The sequence below is a fragment of the Varanus komodoensis genome, unplaced genomic scaffold (assembly GCF_004798865.1).
Source record: "Varanus komodoensis strain SLA01 unplaced genomic scaffold, ASM479886v1 scaffold161, whole genome shotgun sequence".
NCBI lineage: Eukaryota > Metazoa > Chordata > Lepidosauria > Squamata > Varanidae > Varanus > Varanus komodoensis.
In genome coordinates this window covers 201,964-220,281 of record NW_025335472.1, presented here as the reverse complement: position 1 = coordinate 220,281, position 18,318 = coordinate 201,964, and the positions used below count along the sequence as shown (strand labels likewise).

The following is an 18,318-nucleotide window of genomic DNA, read 5'->3' as shown; positions in this document are numbered from 1 at the left end:
TCACCACAGACAGGAACTGCAGGCAAGAAATTAAAAGACGTTTGCTCCTTGGGAGGAAAGCTATGGCAAATCTAGACAGCATACTAAACAGCAGAGACATCATCCTGCCAACAAAAGTGCGTATAGCCAAGGCTATGGTTTTCCCAGTTGCATTGTATGTCTGAAAGCTGGACCATAAGGAAGGGTGAGTGCTAAAGGATTGAGGCCTTTGAATTGCGGTGCTGGAGAAGACTCCTGCGAGTCCTTTGGACCGCAAGGCAATCAAACCGGTCAGTCCTGGAGGAGATTAACCCTGACTGCTCTTTAGAAGGCCAGATACTGAAGATGAAGCTCAAATACTTTGTCCACCTAATGAGAAGGAAGGACTCCCTGGAGAAGAGCCTAATGCTGGGAACAATAGATGGCAAAAAAAGAAGGGGGCGACAGAGAATGAGGTGGCTGGATGGAGTCACTGAAGTAGTGGGTATGGGCTTGGGTGGATTCCGGGGGATGGTGGAGGACAGGAAGACCTGGAGGAATGTTGTCCATGGGGTTGCTATGGGTCAGACATGACTTTGTGACTAACAACAACAACAAAGGGAAAAATAGCTTAAAAGCAAATCAGCATAAGTACTTACAAAGGCAGTTATATTATATCAGTGATAAACTATTCAGTGTGAAATGGTTGTATCAAAACTCATACATCAAGTAAAAATGGTGTGAAAGCTACCATTGCCCTCAGTGACAGGGCATTTATTTAGCTGTAAACAGCAAACTGAGGCATTAAGTCAACTGCTTAACTAGTAATGTGATTTATTTTTGGGTTAATAATTGTAGCTTTTTAATTTTGGTTTTAAACTTGGCTTTTCAATCTTGTAGTATAATTTTTATGATGTTTTTACTGTTATCGGTATTTTTATATTTTATTTCAATTGTATTCTATGTGCTCTTCTAAGTTGGCCAGAAAACTTTGACTATTGGCTGATATAGAAGTAAATTAGTAGTAGTAGTAGTTGTAGTAAGAGTAACAATAATAATAGGACATTTATTATTAGTAGGGCAGGACAAGTTCCAATGGAGCAAAGCTCAGAGAACCAAGATTCAAAATTCAAGGTGGATGCTGAAAGTACTTCCTGATGGTTAGGACCCCTAGGGTATGGAATGGGCTTCCAAGATTGGTGGTTGAAGCCGCATCTGTGAGGGTGTTCAAGGATAGGCTAGACATGCACATGGTATGCATGTTATGAGCCAGGGGTCAGACTAGATGGCCCAGGAGGACCCTTCTGGCACACTCTGTTTCTGTGTTTCCATGTTTCTTTTTCCAAATCCACTTCTAATTCCACTTCTAAAGGGTATAGTCATATCTAGTTGTTCTTTGTTAAACAAAATACTTCTCTCAGTCTTAACTATTCAGTGGACAGACTTTTGTTTTTGTTAACAATGATCCTCACCATCTACAAACATACACTTCACTCTATTCATATCACTTATAAACTTTTACTGCATTTTGGTTTACCCCAAAATCTGCTGTGATATTTGCCAGTGTAAACTTGACTTAGTTACCCATGGAGCAGGGGTTCCCAGTCTTTTTGGCCTGACTGACACATTTTTTGGCCCAAGAGAGCCAATGTGGTGTAGTGGTTAAGAGCATAGGACTGGGACTCAGACAATGTGGGCTCTAGTCCCTGCTCAGCCATAGAGCCAACTGGGTGACTTTGGACCAGTCACAGACTCTCAGCCCAACCTACCTCAGAGGTTGTTGTTGCGGGGATAAGATGGAGGAGGAGATGTAAGCTGCCATGAGCCCTTTGTAGGAAAAAGGCAGGATATAAATCAATCAATCAATAAATAAATAAATAAAAATTTTGGGAGTTTGAGGGCCTGCTATGGGCCCCACTCAAAACGGTTTCCACAGAAATGACTTTCATGGGGGTGTGTATGAAAAGAAATGGGAGGAAAGAGAAACAGCATGGCTAGAAGCTGCATGGGAACCGGTTATTAAGGTGAAGGGGTAGAACAGAGACACACAACAAGGCTTAGATGATAAACAGGGGGGTAAAGAGCTGTGGGGGGAGAGAAACAAAAAAGTTTGAGGATGGGGTGGGGAGAAACAGCACAATAATGGGGTGAATGGAATTGAAACCGCAAAGCTTGGAAAGGAAAGAAATTGCAAAGAAAGGGGTTGGGAGGAGAGAAGGAGCAAGTCCATGTTTAATTCTTAAAAAGCTGTCTTTTCATGCATAGACATTTCTTATGTCATCATGGCTATGGATATATTCAAATTCATGTGCATATATTAAAGATGGGAATCACTGGGAGACTTCAGGCCAGTGACGGGCTTTCTGCCTAACTTACCACATAGTGTTGTTGCTAGAACAAAATGCTGGTTTCAAGGACTGTGAAAACACCCCGGGGTTTTTGGCAAGAGACAATGAATGGAATAAGGCATCCATTGGATAGTTCCAAAATCCATAATAGGCAGAATACCTTTTGCAGGTCAACCAGAAGCTCAGCTGTCTGCATAAGGAAAGATAATACACCCCACCCAAACACACCTACCCACCCCTTTTTCTTTTGGGTAGTGGTGGGGAGCTAGGAGGGCTGCAGCTTCATTCATCACAGGACCTAGACAGCATAATCTGAATGTTTCTGGAGATCCTCCTTTCTCCAGTGCAGACTCAGGACATGGACATCTGACTTCGACTTCATCCCATCCAAGTCTTCATACAGGATGGGGGGCATTTAGTTCCCGATAGCAAAGGCATCTTCCTGTTGGTTTGGACATCAGCTCCCATCAGATCCAGGAAGCAGGACCAATGATGAGTGATGCTGGAAGCAGACATCTGGAGGCAATCAGGCTGAGGAACATTGCCCTGTAAGAACTCCTTGGAGCTACATGTCAACAGTAGTGAGCTGGGGGATAGATGGGGCAAGAGGCATTTCTCAAAGACAACTTAGCTGGCTCCCTTACTGCTAGTGGAGCTGGCACATGGGCTGAACCAGGAGGCTGAATCCAGAGCAAGAGCTGGGACTGGTCCAAGAGGAAGAAAACACAGCTGGATGGTTGCTGGGCATCATCTCCCCGACTAATCCCTGTTCTGCCACACCTTCCTTAGCCAGGCAAAAGAAAGCTCACAGTGGAGCGCAAACTTCAAAAGGCTCTAGATCTCATCATCGTAAGTGCATGCAGTGTGCAAAGAAATTCAGACATAGCTCAGACCTAGCACCACATCAGAGAATACATCATATCAGGGTAGGTCTTACTAAACACCAAAGAACCCGTACAGTAGAGGCCGACTATACAGAAGAGGCCTACTGTGATTGGAAGCACAGCAGAGGGGCCTGAAGGCAAAGTGTTAACATCTCCCCACCTTCCCAGACCAAGGTTACAATCCATGCACTTATATCTAAGTGAGATCACACCATATACCTAAATGAAAAGACACAGAAGACTTCTGGAATAGACCCCTGGCAGCATTTATAACTGGAATGAGCATGCTCAGGATAACTCAGCCAGGAGTTTCTTGGATGGAATGTGATGCAGCAGGAAAATCAATGCTGATTTCGGAATTTCTACAGAAAACCAAGAACAGCATGCCTCTTTGACAAACCTAAAAACATGCATTGTTTTCTTCAAAATCTGAATGAATTCTATGATATATTGAGCCATGGTTTGATCTATAAAATAGAAATGTAATTTTCAGTACTTTTCTCTTGCTTTACTTATAAGGTTTCATGTTTATAAATTGGCACCATTGTAGAGCTCTTCAGTTTGATCTCAGATGCCAAGTTTTATGTTACTGGCTCTGTAGGTGTCATTTGATGACTTGCTGAATTCTGAGATTCATAATGATGGAACTTTTGTTCATTTATACCTGGTTAATCACCTTAATGAAGAGGGCATCCCTGTCTCTGGAGAATAAAGAGACTCCTTTTCATTTAACCTGTTGCAGTGAAGGTTTTCCAGATCCACACCCGGCTCCAAAATGCCAGAAAATGGGGGCTGTTTGGGAAAAATGCTGCAGAGATGCCTGGTTCATCCAGGGCACTGCTAGGGAGCTGTGTGGCCTCCAGGGCCAGAGCAGGTGACTGACATCCTGGGGGTCTGTTCACCAGAGGAGACACATTTATTTATTTAAAATGTTTATATGCCATCCTTTATGTATGGCATCTCAGGATGGCTGGAGCATCCATCCATGCTGCTGAAGGCTCCACCCCACATTTCCAGGTGCAACTGGAAACCAGTATCATCCCTCAGAATGAAGGGCCTTATTCTCAGAGAGAGGAGGGAAAGGAGCCCTAAATTTCTAAATTGGAACTATGGAGATTTTTTTTATTCTGGTCATATCATTAATGTAAGATGTTATATAATCACAGTGAAAAGTGTCTAGAAGAAGGGATGTGCAAGGAATCCACTCCAGGGTGGGAGGGCATTGATTTCCCTGGTTTCAGCACTCCGGAAACCAGTTTGATTGGCAGGGGGGCTGACTCTGAGTTCTGGATCCCACATGCAAGGAGTCAAGACCCAAAAGCTGTGCAAGCAGTACCCCTCTCCTGTGTTTGGAACTTCCAGTCTTTGGGCAGCTGCACCTGATGCAGAAGCATGCCTGTGGTGCAACCAGGGGTTCCCCAACATCTGCAGGCTTCCTCTTGGCTTGGCTTGCTTTGTAGGACCAGTCCATGTAGAAGTCCACAGATGCCTGAGGGATAAATTGCAAAAGGTTTCATCCAACTCTTCTTAGAGGCAGGGGTGTAACCCCAAATAACATCCATATGTGACTAGAAACATTGGAGTGAAGATGAATAGGAAGCAGACCTTTTGTGGTTGTGAAATAAGGCATCTGAGGAACAATTCCATGCAAGTTGCATATTTATTTTGCTATTTACCATCAGGTGCTCGTTTGCATTCAGATCAGGCCTCAACAAAATAATGTAGCACTTGGGGAGGAAGATGCACAGCAGCTCAGCGCTGGAGGCCAAGATGGAGAAGAACTGTATGGCCACCATGTACATGCCCTTGGTGATCAGGAGGTGGGCATGAAGGACACCCAGACACTGCAGAAGACCAGCATACCGAAGATGATCAGCTTGGTCTTGTTGAAGGCCCTGGGCAGCTTCCTGGCCAGGAAAGCCTCTGTGAAGCAGATGGCAGCCAAGAAGCCTATGTGGCTGAGGGCAGCATAGAACATGGCCACAGAGCCTTCGTTGCACTGTAGGACGATCTTTCCAGGCTGGGATTGCATGTCAGACTTGGGGGGGGGGGTGGATATTTTCTCAGCCAGATGGTGCAGATGAGAATTTGGACACTGGAGCATGACATGACAACCATGTTTGCCAAACTTTCCCCCAGTCACATCCTTGCCACATTCCTTGGCAATTCATGCTTTACTTTTCATCATGAGATGCTCCTTGTTATTCAGGTCAGGCCTCAGGATAATGATGTAGCACTTAGGAAAATAAATGCAACCCAGCAGCCCAGCACTGGAGGCCAGGATGGAGAAGACCTGCACAGCCACCATGTACTTGCCCCTGGTGCTCAGGTAGGTGGGCATGAAAGACACCCAGACGCTGCAGAAGACCAGCATGCTGAAGGTGATGAGCTTGGCCTCATTGAAGGCCCCAGGCAGCTTCCTGGCCAGGAAGGCCACCATGAAGCAGACGGCAGCCAGGAAACCCATGTAGCCAAGGGCAGTGTAGAACATGGCCACAGAGCCTTCGTTGCACTGCAGGATGATCAGTCCTGCCTGGGAGTGCTTGTCAGCATCAGGGAAGGGTGGAGACATGCCCAGCCAGATGGTGCAGATGACAACTTGAATAGTGGAGCAAGAAATGACAATGGAATTGGCCAGACTCTTCCCCAGCCATCTCCTCATCCTGTTCCCTGGCTTGGTGGCCAAGAAGGCCATCACCACAGTGATCGTTTTTGCCAGCACAGAAGCAATAGCCACTGAGAATATGATGCTGAAGGCTGCTTGTCGGAGGAGGCAGGTGGCTTTCCTTGGCCGGCCGATGAAGAGGAAGGAGGACAAGAAGGAGAGCAGGAGGGAGACAAGGAGAATGTAGGACAGGTCTCGGTTGTTGGCTTTCACTACTGGTGTTTCTAAGAATTTAATAAAGAGTCCTAACACCAGTTCTGTGCTTAATGACAAGAGCAGGGCAAAGGAAGCCAGGATTGTTCCCAAAGAGTGTTCATATGAGAGGTAAGTTATCTCCTTGGGGACACATTGTTCCTGGTCTTTGTTTGGAAGCTGCTCTTCTGGACATGTGTCGCAAGTGTCTGAATCTGAAAAGAATGGGAACAGTACCCTGAAATAATCCAGGGCTGAGGAAGCTTATTGATTGAGCTTGACTTGCAGGAAACCTCAAACTAACTTCTGGAATTCTGCAACTCCAAATCTGTCTTCCTTCAAATTCAACCTTTGGAAGTTGGTGACCCCCAACTTTGGAATGATCTCTCCACTGAGGCCTGCCTGGTGCCAACTCTGTCATCCTTAGGTATTTAAAGATACTCTATGATATTAAATGATTAAATGGCTTAATGGGTGCACTTGTGCCAGGTATTTTTAACAGGTCTACTCTGTATCAGATATTGTTTTCGCTGTTAAGTTGTTTTTAAAGTTTGCTTTTCGGACTTCTTATTGTATTGTGGCCCTGCTTTACTAGCTGTTGTAAACAGCTTTGGAAATTGGGCAGTCAGGAAATTATATACACCAGCAAATATTTGTTTTTCCTGCAATTGAAGGAGGCTCCCAGTGCCCTTGAGGTTTGTTGTTGGTGCTAACCAAAAGAGGATCCCAGAGGCATCTTGGGACAAAATGCATCGGAAGCCATCCCTGTAGTGTTCACAGACTTTCTGCCATGCTCAACTCAGTGTTGGAAAATTAGCCAGGCAGAAAGGAAGTACAGGAACGTAGATTGAATGAAGGCTGCCCAACTGGTGACTTTCTTCCATTGCAGGTGGCCAAAAGTGAAATAGTTCTAGAGGACAAGATGTGTGGATTATTTATGTCCTCAGAATTAGTTTGGGGAGTCTACATATAGTTAAGTTTGGGTGGGGATAAATTCTCTCCATTCTAAGCTTCTCGCTCAGCAGGGATTACTTCCCCAGATGGGAGAAATTCTTTGGACACTTTTTCTAATTTAACCACGCTCAATAATTTGGTGTTGTCAGGTAGCAAACCACCTCACTGCTTACCACCTGACAACTCCAGGTCCAATGTAAACTGGTTAAAAGGCATTGATCCCAACAGAGATCAACTGGGGAACTACAGTAATAGTCTTGCATGCAATTGTCTCATTTGCTAGTGCACAGGTGGGTAACTTGAGGCATGCTGTGGAGCATGAGGCACCCTAACCAAACCCTAACCCTAACCGTATCCTTATCCCTTAAGGCAAACTCTCCAAGACCCACTCCTGCATATGGGAAACCATCTTGTTATCTCCAAACTCTGACTGGAGATAACAAAGGCATGTTTTTGGTGGGAGTGAGGTAGCTTCTGTGCTCTGGGAACTCCTGCAAGGACAGTCTCATGACCTTTGCTCACCCTCTGATTTCCCCAAGTAGGAAAGGTGAAGTCAGGTGAATCCAAGCATGGCACACAAAAGGCTCTGCAAGGAACAGCTAAACCTGTTACACCAGCCCCATGTCGACACCAAAGAAAGGGTGGATGAGGCTACTTGGGGTAGATGCACTCCTTGCAGATCATCTGCAACGTGGAAATGACCACAAACTCTGAACATGTTCCTGGTGGATGCACCATAAGGATCTCTCTCCCACTGCATCAACAAAATGACCTTAGAGAATATGGTGTAAGACCTCTACAAGCTGGTAGTGCTATCTCATGCCCCATCCACCCATATTCGAACCTCCAAGCCTCCCGTGACTCAGGCTGTGAAATCAATTGTGAATGGTGCAGCAAAGGAATTCAGAAATGCCTTTAAAATATCACCCTAAATGTGGCTCACAGTTTTCTTCCCCAATGGTTGTCCTTCCCCCAGAGGTCACCCACCTTCTTGAGTGGAGATGGTCCCTTCTGCACATGGGGTGCAGTCATAGCAGCAAATGGGCTTTCCTTCCCGAGCCACCTTGAAGAATCCTGGGTGGCAGCTCTCCACACACCTGGACTGGGGCAGGGGCTGAGCAGAAAGCCAAACAGCATCAAGACAAATGGGTTAGGGATCATTTCTTTATGCAATGTAAGAACAGAAAAATTCCAGGGTTCCTCCTGTAAGTTCTAACTGGAAGCTATAACATTGCTGATGTACATGCAAGTGAAACAGCTCTCTTTCCTCTGTTGTCTCCTTGTGGCAAATGTGAGACTGTAAGCTCCTTCAGGCAAGGACTTATCCTCTTGCAGCCCATAAAGTGCCATGTGTAGTTGTGTTGCAACAACATGAATAAATGATTTAAGTTGCTAGTGACCCTGAGCCAAGTGTCAGAAGATTTAAGATGGTGACCAGCCTCTGTCAGAAGACAAGACTTTGAATGCCTAGGTGGGTAGCAGAGCTGGGATAAAACCCACCTTTCTCAGAGATCTCAAAGAACTCTAAAGCCAGTGTGGTGTAGTGGTTAAGAGCGTGGGACTGGGACTCAGGCGATCCGGGTTCTAGTCCCCGCTCAGCCATGGAGCCAACTGGGTGACTTTGGGCCAGTCACAGACTCTCAGCCCAACCTACCTCACAGGGTTGTTGTTGTGGGGATAAGATGGAGAAGGAGAATGATGTAAGCTGCCTTGAGCCCTTTGTAGGAAAAGGCAGGATATAAATAGAAAAATAATAAATAAATAAATAAATAAATATATCCTGGCATTTCAAGTCTGCCCCAGATACAGTTTTTCTAGGCCACAATTTCTACTTTTAGGCTTGTTTCAGAATCCAAATCTGTGAAGTTATTCTCTGTTCCTTCCTTTTCACTACAATACCTCTAGGTGGTGCTTTTGTACACCAGAAAAATGCAACTACACCAGTGGCAGCTAGCGCTTTGCTTTGCTTTGCTTTGCTTTGGCAAAGAATACTGGATTTCCCCTGCTCCCAAAGGCCCTGTGAAATTGCTGTTTGGGTGTGAAACTGAATTCTCTCACTGGTAGCTGAAAACAATACAGAAAAAGCTACATCGAGAAAGGCTCACAGGCTGGGTTCTCATGGCACAGCAAGCAATACTGCACGGGTACCATGGTTCATGGTTTTTCACCTTGAAGTGCCTGACGGACAATTAGGCTCATGGAGGTAACTCTCCTCCTTCCCACCATCTCCTTGCCCCTTAGACCTCCAGGTGATATCCCAAGAGATGCTGCAGGGAGGAACAAGGCTCATCTCCTTCATTTGTATAATTGCAACCCACTTGTTCCCCTTTCTCACTCTTGCATGCCAGAGAGACATCCCTAGCCCAGCATTCACTTAAGTGCCTTTCTTGGTGGTGACAAGTATTTTTCTTTCATATTTAAACCCTCCTATGAATGCTGAAGGAACTTATACTGGTTATATTCTAATTGTATCATTTATATGTTTTATGGATTTATTCGTTTAACTATTTTTAATCTGTTGTTTTATAGTGTGAGCTGCCCAGGAAGGCCATTCTGGCAGTCATAGGTGGCATATAAGTATGTGAATAAATTAATAAGTGAGTAGTAGTCCTCGCACCCCTTTCTTGTTCCTATTGCAGGACCTGGGTTGGGGATGTTGCTCTGGCAACTGAAAGCAAGAATGGGGTTGCGGGGGCAGCAGGGAAATAGTCTGGGTGGGGCAGCCCTGATCCAGCCCCTGCTATTTATCTGATTCTCTCCATCCCTCCTGTGCATGTGAGGGGCTTCCCTCAGGCAGGCAGGGAGGAGGCATGGGAGCAGCCACTCCATTTCAAAGGGCCCCACAGTTTTTCACCCACTCCTGCCTTAAAGATGAGTTTTAGTGGAATAGGGTCACCTCTGGCAGCTGTTTGGCAAGTCAAGTCATGTCAAGTTTTATTGTATTTTGCCATAGGCCATTACAAAATTTACAAGCACCAGAGTGAAAAATTAGGGAATTTTGTTAAGAACAGATGTAAAAAAAAATAAAAAATAAAAGTAGAATAAAAACTAGTGTAATTGCTATCAGTTACTCGCATTGATGCTACCTTTGACATGCACAAGGTAGGCATGTCATGAGCAGAGCCAGCTGGAACTGGGAGTCAGACTAGATGGTTGGGGAGGCCCCTTCTGACTCACTCTGTCTCTCTGTTTCTCATCTTCATAGCTGCCAAAGTGAACAGAGATACTGAGCATTGTTATCTGATAACATTAAAAAACCTTGGATTCTGAGTATTCATCAATGGAAGATAAAATTCCAACTAAATATTTATTTCTCAGAACTCTATATAGCAGACAGGAAGATTGCAATGGGGAAGATTCTCTGCTACAGGAGAACTACAAATACATAGATGTTGGTCTGTTGGAGTGTGAGAATAATGACCCGCCAAAAGGGCTGCCAACATGGTTTGAAAATGCAAAGCTGTTTGGCTAGAGTAGACCACCAATGGTGAAAAATTACTGTGACTTGTGTTTAGTGAGCCTGTCCACAGAGCTAGTTCCCGTTATCGGAAGTTAAGGCATGGTAACTACAGCAAAAGGAAGTGCAGAGATTCCCCCACCTGGTGGAGCCATTTGGGCCACACAATGGCATCGTCATCAATGGTAAGCTTGAAATCTGTAGCACTTTGCCTCTTGATAGTCCCAAATTTCACGCGAAGAACCGATATGTTGGGAAACACCAGCCAGTTCACAATGTGAAGGTCTGTTGCCAGATCCCCATCCACATCCCAATGTACTCCATCCATGGAGGAATTGTAAAACTGGAAGTCTTTCAGGAAAGGGTGGAGCTAGAAAAGGAGCAAAAAACACCAGCACTTGGGGAGAAAAGAATGCCAAGTTCAACACCTCCGTTTAGCCTATTTCTTTCTGGGTCCCCCTCACTGACTGTGGTCCTATACTCAAGGACTTAAATATGCGATTTTAGAGACTGGTTTTCATTGTCGAAGGTCCTCTGTCTGGTTGAGAACCCTCCACTTCTGCTCTCAGCATGGTACAGCAACGGTAACTCCATGGACCCAACCTGATGGACAACCTGAATAGGCATATTTCAATTTATTTTACTTCTTTTTTATCCTGTGACATGCAACCTCAGCCTTAACTGCTTCTTCAAATAGGCTGCTTCAAACTGGTTGGGTGTTTTGAGATGTGAACTTAGAGGAATTAAGAAGGTGGGCCTGGGCACAAAGTAATTTTCATATTTCTAGCTAAAGAATGGACATCAGAAACAGAGATCACCATAAGGAGGTGACTACCATCTTGAGATCACCTTAAATGAGTTCACTCACTGCTTCTGGATCTTAGCATATACCATCTGCATGATGGCCAAGATGCTTCTTCTCAGACCAACCCCTCAGCAATGAACTTTGCATATACTCTTGAAAACAAAACTTTGGTTGAATAGAAAAAAGGCACTAGTTTAGTTTTGTTGATTTCATGGTGCGTGTCTGACATTCCATGTATGTTTGGTGCCTTTTTTCTTCACCATGGCACCCTTCCTTCCTATTTTCTATAGATAAACCTCTTGGATTCTTTTCACTTGGCTGCTGTGTTATGAAAGAGAATTCTCAGTAAATGTTTCTCTCCATGAAGGATTGTTTTCAATCTTGTGATTAAACAGAAATAAAATGGGTTTTCTAAGATCGGCATTGCTCAACTTGGGGCAGGAAACTGAAAATTCGTTCCATTTTATTTGCCTGAGTTCTGCTTGAAGAGAGAGGCCCTTGGCTCTCTCTTCAAGAGGGAAGTTCAAGAAAAGTCCCAAGAAACCTAGATGGACAAGGAGGTGCCTTTTTCTTTGGGTTTGTTGCACTGAAAGCTCCACCAGGAGGAAAAAATGACCTGCTTCCCAGTTCCAGACCATTCCCATGTGGTGTGGTGGTTATAAACTTTGACTGGGGACCCAGGGATCTGGGTTTCATGGGGTTCGCATGACTCTCAGCCCAACCCACCTTGGAGGGCTGCTCTTGAGGGGGTAAAAAGGAGCAATGTAAGTTCCTATGCACTTCCTCACAAGAGGAGAAAAGCCAGGATATAAATGTAACCACAGCAACATCAATTCTACTCTGCTCTACCAGTTTTAACTAAATGGATTCCTCACATACCCCTACAGGAAGGCTGGTGGGAATGAGTACAGTCCACCCACCATGGGGCCCCCCAAACTGAGGCTGGGGGAGAGCCTCATTCTCATGCCAGATCAGTGGAAAGAGGCCACTGCAGACACAGATGTGGTTGTCAAGAGTTATAAGATCCGAAGAATAGAAGGCCTGCCAGCTCAGACCAAAGGTCCATCTAGTCCAGCACTTGTACACACAGTGGCAAACAAGCTGCCCACAGGATCCCCCAAGCAGAATGGGTACAAGACCTCCTGCTGCCCAAGACCCTGGCAACTAGTGTGTGCAGGCATGTCACCCCTGGTAAAGGAGGGAGCATGTGGCCAGCTAGGCTAGTAGCCATGGATAGCCTCCTCCCTCATGAATCGGTCCAGTCCCCTTTAAAAGCCACCCAGATTGGTGGCCATCACCACTTCCCATAGCAGCAAATGTCATACTTTAAACTATATGTTGTGTGAAGAAGCACTTCTTTTTGTCTGTCCTAAACCTCCCACCCATCAGCTTCATGGGATGACCCCCAGGTTCAGGTGTTTGGGTGTGGGAGAAAAATATCTCCTCTGCTTTCTCCACACAGCATATTTTAAACATGTCTTTGATAGAAGCAACATCCAGATGGGCTGAATCTTCTGAGGCCACAAAAGGGGCAAAATAGGGAACCAGAACACAGAGCATTGAAACTGGGCTTGCTCTACAAATATACATTTCCCCTACTATGTTTCATATTTGCATATGCTAAAGTCAAAGTAATGATTCTGGAATGGTACAAACAATTGTGTAATTGATCCTGGGAAATCCTAAAATCAGAAGGGGAATCCAAATCCAAGGGAATGAGTTTGGAATTGTGCTGTTGATTCAGTGTGGATATCTGTGGTCCAAAAGGGAGTACCTGCCATGGTTGGATCAGACTCTCTCCTCTTTCCTCCATCCTCCTCTTGGACCTCAATGCATAAGCAGCATTTAGGGAATGAGCCACGACCTGGACAGATTTATAAATGATGTAGCTGTCTACAGAGAGGGTCCTTTCCACGTCCTCTTGGGAAATGGCCTCCCGTTTCTCACTCGCTATGCATCTGGTAAAGCCTTTTACAGACAAGGGATGCCTTGAGTATGTACATCTGAATGATTCCCACCACTGATTGAGCAGAAGGAAAAAGGTTCTCAAGTCAACATCATCCACTGTTTGAATGGTTGGGATGAAGAAAGAAAAAATGCCATGAATATTCTCTACAAAGAACTTACTATATCTCAGCTCAAAAGTGATGTCCCACAACACTGTTGTAACCCAGATTTTGCCTACAATGGGTTGTATAAACTTCTCGGCAATTGTCTGCATAACGTACATCCCTTCCAGGAAGGAAATGGTGTCTGCATAATAAACATATACGTTGACTTGTGTCCATGTGTGGAATGAAGAATGACGGATCCGGATTTGTTTGGTATTCAGGGCTGGGATGTGTCCAGAGAAAGCTACACAAACACCCTTCCTGTGGAGTTCAGGTGTCAAAGTCCTGAGGAACACCTCTCCACTGTCAGTGTCTGGAGCAAAGAGCCCAACAGTTGTCCACCTGAAATGGAGAATCAATTTGACAATCTTCAGGTAAAGGTAATCATCCTTGGGGAACACCCGGTAGAAAAATGGAAACTGAATTTTATCATTCTGAACATGAGAGACAAAGGCATAGGAGACCTAGTAGAGAAAGGCAGAGATGAATGAGTTTTGTTTCAGAGCAAAGCACAAATATTTGTTAGCTTCCATCATCATAGAATCATAGAATATTAGAGTTGGAAGGGGCCATGAAGGCCATGGGATCCAACCCCCTGTTGTTGCAGGACACCAAGTCACACCATCCCACTCAGATGGTGCAACTTGTAACTCCTCCTCATCATCATCCTGTCTATTGCCCAATAGCAAAAAATCTTGATGATTTAATAGTGACAGAATTGTCACAGTTTTTATGATGAATGAAGATCAAGGAGGACCTTGGGTGAGGACACATCTCTGATTTTGAAGCTCACACATTGCACTGAATCCCATCCCCTTTAGTGTCCATCAGTGGAAAATGGACACACTTCTTCTATGTCTCAGTCGTTTCTGAGCTGGGACTAGATTAAATCTCTTAGTGGGTAAATCGTCTCTCTCAGCTTTAGAATAATAGAACAAGAATTTGCTTATCCCACATTCTCAGCAGTGTCTCACATGGTCAAGAAACAGAACCCCAAACCCCAACCAGGATCATATAACTTGATTCTTAGGGTGATTGACGACAGTCATGTTTCCCCATCACCATTGTCCCTGAGTCTCCCCTTGATTTTTCAGCTAAAAACATGTCATGTCTCATGAAAACAAACATGTCATCAAGTACAGGATTTGTCTGTGTGCAGGATTTCTCTTTCACAAATCTCCAGTGTTTCTTAGTTCAGATCAGGACTAGGGTGTGGGGGCTCAAGGAACTCTGTTCCTTCCTGCCTCATTGTGGATCCAAATCATTATGCCTTCACATCTCCTGGTTCCACTATGACAGGATGTCCCCACTGAAATTCTCCAGATAACTGTTGGATTCATAGAATCATAGAATAGTATTTACATATTTATTTAAAGCTTTTCTATGTTGTCCTTCACTGAAAACCCAATATTAGTGTTGGAAGGGGCCATGAAGGCCATCGAGTCCAACTCCCTGCTGAAGGAAACCCAAGCAGAGTTAATTTCAGCCTGCCAATGTTTCCTGCACATGTGAACTCACCTGTGGGATTTTGTAGATGCTCAACATCGATGAAATCTGGATGGCGATACCAGAGTTGGCCCCTTCTAGAACAGCCAACAGGTGATTTTGTCTCCCACAGTTATAATTGGGCACATTGGCCTGCTTGGTGGAGAGCAGGCTTAAGAGGGCATCAGAAGCCATTGTTACATCCAGATAGTTGTCATGGACATTGTAGCCCAGGGTGATGTTGGGCAAGAGCCTGGGCTCCTGATTGAACTCCTGGATGGTAAAGAAGAAGGAAAGGACATTCCAGAATCTTGTGGCGATTTCCCTGAAAAATCGAGGGGGGGGGGAACGAAGGAAGGAAGGAAGGAAGAGAAAGAAGATAGATGTGTCACATTGCTATTCTATCTTCAAGAGAATGAGAATATCTGATATTTCAGATTTTCAGAAGAAAATATTTGAAACCATGAGCCATGAACTTTGAAATTTTTGTAGTACTTGGTGTAAGAGGATGCTAATCCCAAACCAGGGTCAGAAGAATGATATCCAATCCTGTCTTAATGATTTGTGTGTTTGTGGGTAGGGGGAAGAGGAAGGTAGCCAAGTTCTACGATCAGTAGCCGTTCTGTATTTGAAAACAAAACCATTGCTGAGAAACTAAGATGCATCAGAGGGATAATCAAGGAGGACTCATTCTCATAAACATGGTTCTCCTGGATCATATCTCTTAAGGCAGTCCTAGCAATCAGCATCTAACAAGTTGCAGTACTATTTTTGGAAAGGTATAAGAACAAGAAAGACAAAGGATTGAAGAGTCATTGATCTGGGGCTGTAACAGAGCTTAAATTGTATGTGTTGAGAAACAACTATTCTAAATTAGGCACAGAACCTAAGATAAGCAATGTAGGACAAGTTGTGTGCATGGATATTTTGGTTGTATGTGTTGAACTCTGGTAGCTATATAATGGCTACCTTTCCTATCTCAAGTCTCAAGTAAAATATGCTTTTAAAGTGCTGATGTCCTTCTCAGCGGTTTAATTAGGCAAGCACAATCCATTAAACTGAGGAGGAAATATTGGCAGAACCAAACGTTCAGAATAGGGCAGAGCATTTGTTAATAAGGACTCAGTTCTGCACCCTGTTACACCAATCTACCAATTGTATTGGCTACCAGTCGAATTCTGGCCCAGTTTAAAGTGCTTGTCTTGACATATAAAGCCTAAAATGGCTTGGGACCAGGAAACCTGAAGGAATGCCTGCACCTATATGTTCCTACCTGACCACTAAGATGGGGTGCAGAGGTCCCTCTCCAAAGAGGTGAGGTGGGTGGCAAGCAGGAGAAAACAGTGGTTGTACCCAATTATGAAATATGTTTCCCTGGAAAGTAGATGGTTTTCTTTCTGGTGCCAGGCAATGATGTTTTTATTTACCAGACACTTTAAGAATGGCTGAGTGGCTATTTCTGGACATTTTAATGATTGTTTTATCACCATTGTGCCCGAGGCAACTTTACTGACTCTTGTAGTTGTCCAATAGACTACATTGTATTTTCATTGTTTGGTTTTTATTGTATGACTTTGATGGTTGCTTTTATTCATTTTGGATTGTGCACTGCCCAGAGAGCCCTGGAGGGTATATACATGTAATAAATCACTCAATCAATAATTTTCAGAGTTTTTCCCAGAATTTCCAGCCATGTATTACAAATGTACTGCTGTTAGTTTTGTGGTCCACATAATGCCCACTGGGGTCAGAATGGAAGAACATGCAATCCATGCTAGTTCAGAGCAAAGATCCCATTGCTGACCAGCTGCCCTCAGGACATGAGTGTAAAAGGACCCTCTTGCCCATGTTCCACAGCCATCCTGAGATACCGAGGCATGAGGGGATGGCATATAAAAGTTTTAAATAAATAAATAAATAAATAAATAAATAAATAAATAAATAGGCACACTGCCTCTGCTACTGGGGAAAACCTACTGCCTTTGGTATTCGCAGCCATTGACAACCTTCTTCTCCATGATCTACCCTGAATCTTCCAATCATCAACTTCATGGAAAGACCTCCTAGTGTTTTGAGAGATGACAAAAAATGTGCCCTTCTCCAGGTTCTCCACACCATACATACTTATCTAAACCTCTGGCAGTCTCTGCTTACATAACCTCTTCCATACTAACTGGGCCCAGAAGGTGAAACTTTTTCTCATATGGAAGTTGCTCCACCTCTTTGATCATTTGGCTTGCACATCATCCAGCTCTACACCATCAGTGGACGGTAGAATCCTGGCAGCTTTTTTTCATCTTCCCTAATAATGCTTAACAACTACCGACTGGGTTAACAGCTCCATTTTCATCATATAGAACAGAACAGAATAATAGAGTTGGAAGGCGCCTAGAAGACCACCAGGTCCAACCACTGCTCAATGCAGGACTCAAGTCTCCCATCCAAATACTAACCAGGTGTGACCCCACTTAGCTTCCAAGATTAGGCAGGATCAGGCACTTCAGGCTATGGGGAAGCTCTTGCTTTCTAGGGCAACAGAAAGCAGTCTCCACATGGCAGCCTTTCAGATATTGGAGGTGCTACCACATCTCCATCAATCTTCTCATCTCCAGGCTAAACTATACAGCTCGCTCCTCATAAGAAAGAGGCGAACATTTACAGTCTTAATATGATGCTTGGCTTATTTGTGGCTGCAGGTAGAGGGGGAAGCCCTATTCTACAACTTCATCATGTTAGTTCAATTCTTTTGAAAGAAAAGCAAAGATGTTTTCCTGCATGTTTACAAGATAGCAGAAAGACTGCATTGACCTCTAATCCATTTGCAGATTTAAAATTTTTTTGGAACCCAGGCAGCCGCAGCTTCTCTGTCCTTTTGGGTTTGTGAATCCCAAAACCTCTTGTCCCAAAGACAAAATAGAACTACAGTGTCCAGGGAAAAAGATCTTATAACTGTTCCTGGTAATTAGGGATTATTGGGCCCGTGAATTCAATTAGCAAAGGGAGTCCCAGAAATTACATCACATCTGTTTTGACTTACTCGTAGATCCTGTTCGAGGGAGACCCTCTGAAGTCATTTTGTTGAAACTTGCTGTCTGTTGCAGAGATGACCCCACCAATGAGGTGATCTCCTGGCCCATAATAACTATATGGGTCATATTTATCCTTTCTCAGAGTCAAGGGACATTTGGCCTCACGCATCCCACAGGCTGACTGGGGCAGAAGAAGCAGCAGAAGTAGCAGAAGGCCTCTGGTGATGCCTGATAAAGCCTCCACCTTTGTGGCTTCTCTACAGAATGATCTGAAGAGCAACTAGAAGAAGCAAAGCCCCCTTTCAAGTCTGGCTTTCCTAATGCACATGGGTCCCAGCCAACTAGAGCTTCACATCCTCATAAGTAAACCTCATATTTGGACTGTGCTCCTCACCTGCCTGAGCCCTCCTCCCAAGCTCTGCCTGGCACA

The 18,318-nt window shown here is 44.4% G+C and overlaps 1 protein-coding gene across 1 annotated transcript; it reads right to left on the bottom strand.

The window, feature by feature from the left end:
• Positions 1-5,357: 5,357 nt before the first annotated feature.
• On the bottom strand, positions 5,358-16,877 carry LOC123021446 (vomeronasal type-2 receptor 26-like). The gene is made up of 5 exons (XM_044426171.1): positions 16,837-16,877; positions 14,893-15,184; positions 10,601-10,828; positions 7,989-8,115; positions 5,358-6,262 (listed from the first exon to the last, which is right to left on the bottom strand). Exons 1-5 carry the CDS (start codon positions 16,875-16,877, stop codon positions 5,358-5,360), a joined length of 1,593 nt encoding a protein of 530 aa, XP_044282106.1.
• Positions 16,878-18,318: the final 1,441 nt, after the last annotated feature.

Excerpts from the sequence above, each read along its gene's own strand:
- LOC123021446 (XM_044426171.1), bottom strand. The coding sequence starts at position 16,877 with ATGGAGAAGAAGGTTGTCAATGGCTGCGAATACCAAAGGCA. Across the intron at positions 10,829-14,892 it reads GCATCTACAAAATCCCACAG|CTCCACCCTTTCCTGAAAGA; the intron begins GTGAGTTCACAT and ends CTCCTTTTCTAG. Across the intron at positions 6,263-7,988 it reads GACCATCTCCACTCAAGAAG|ATTCAGACACTTGCGACACA; the intron begins GTGGGTGACCTC and ends CATTCTTTTCAG.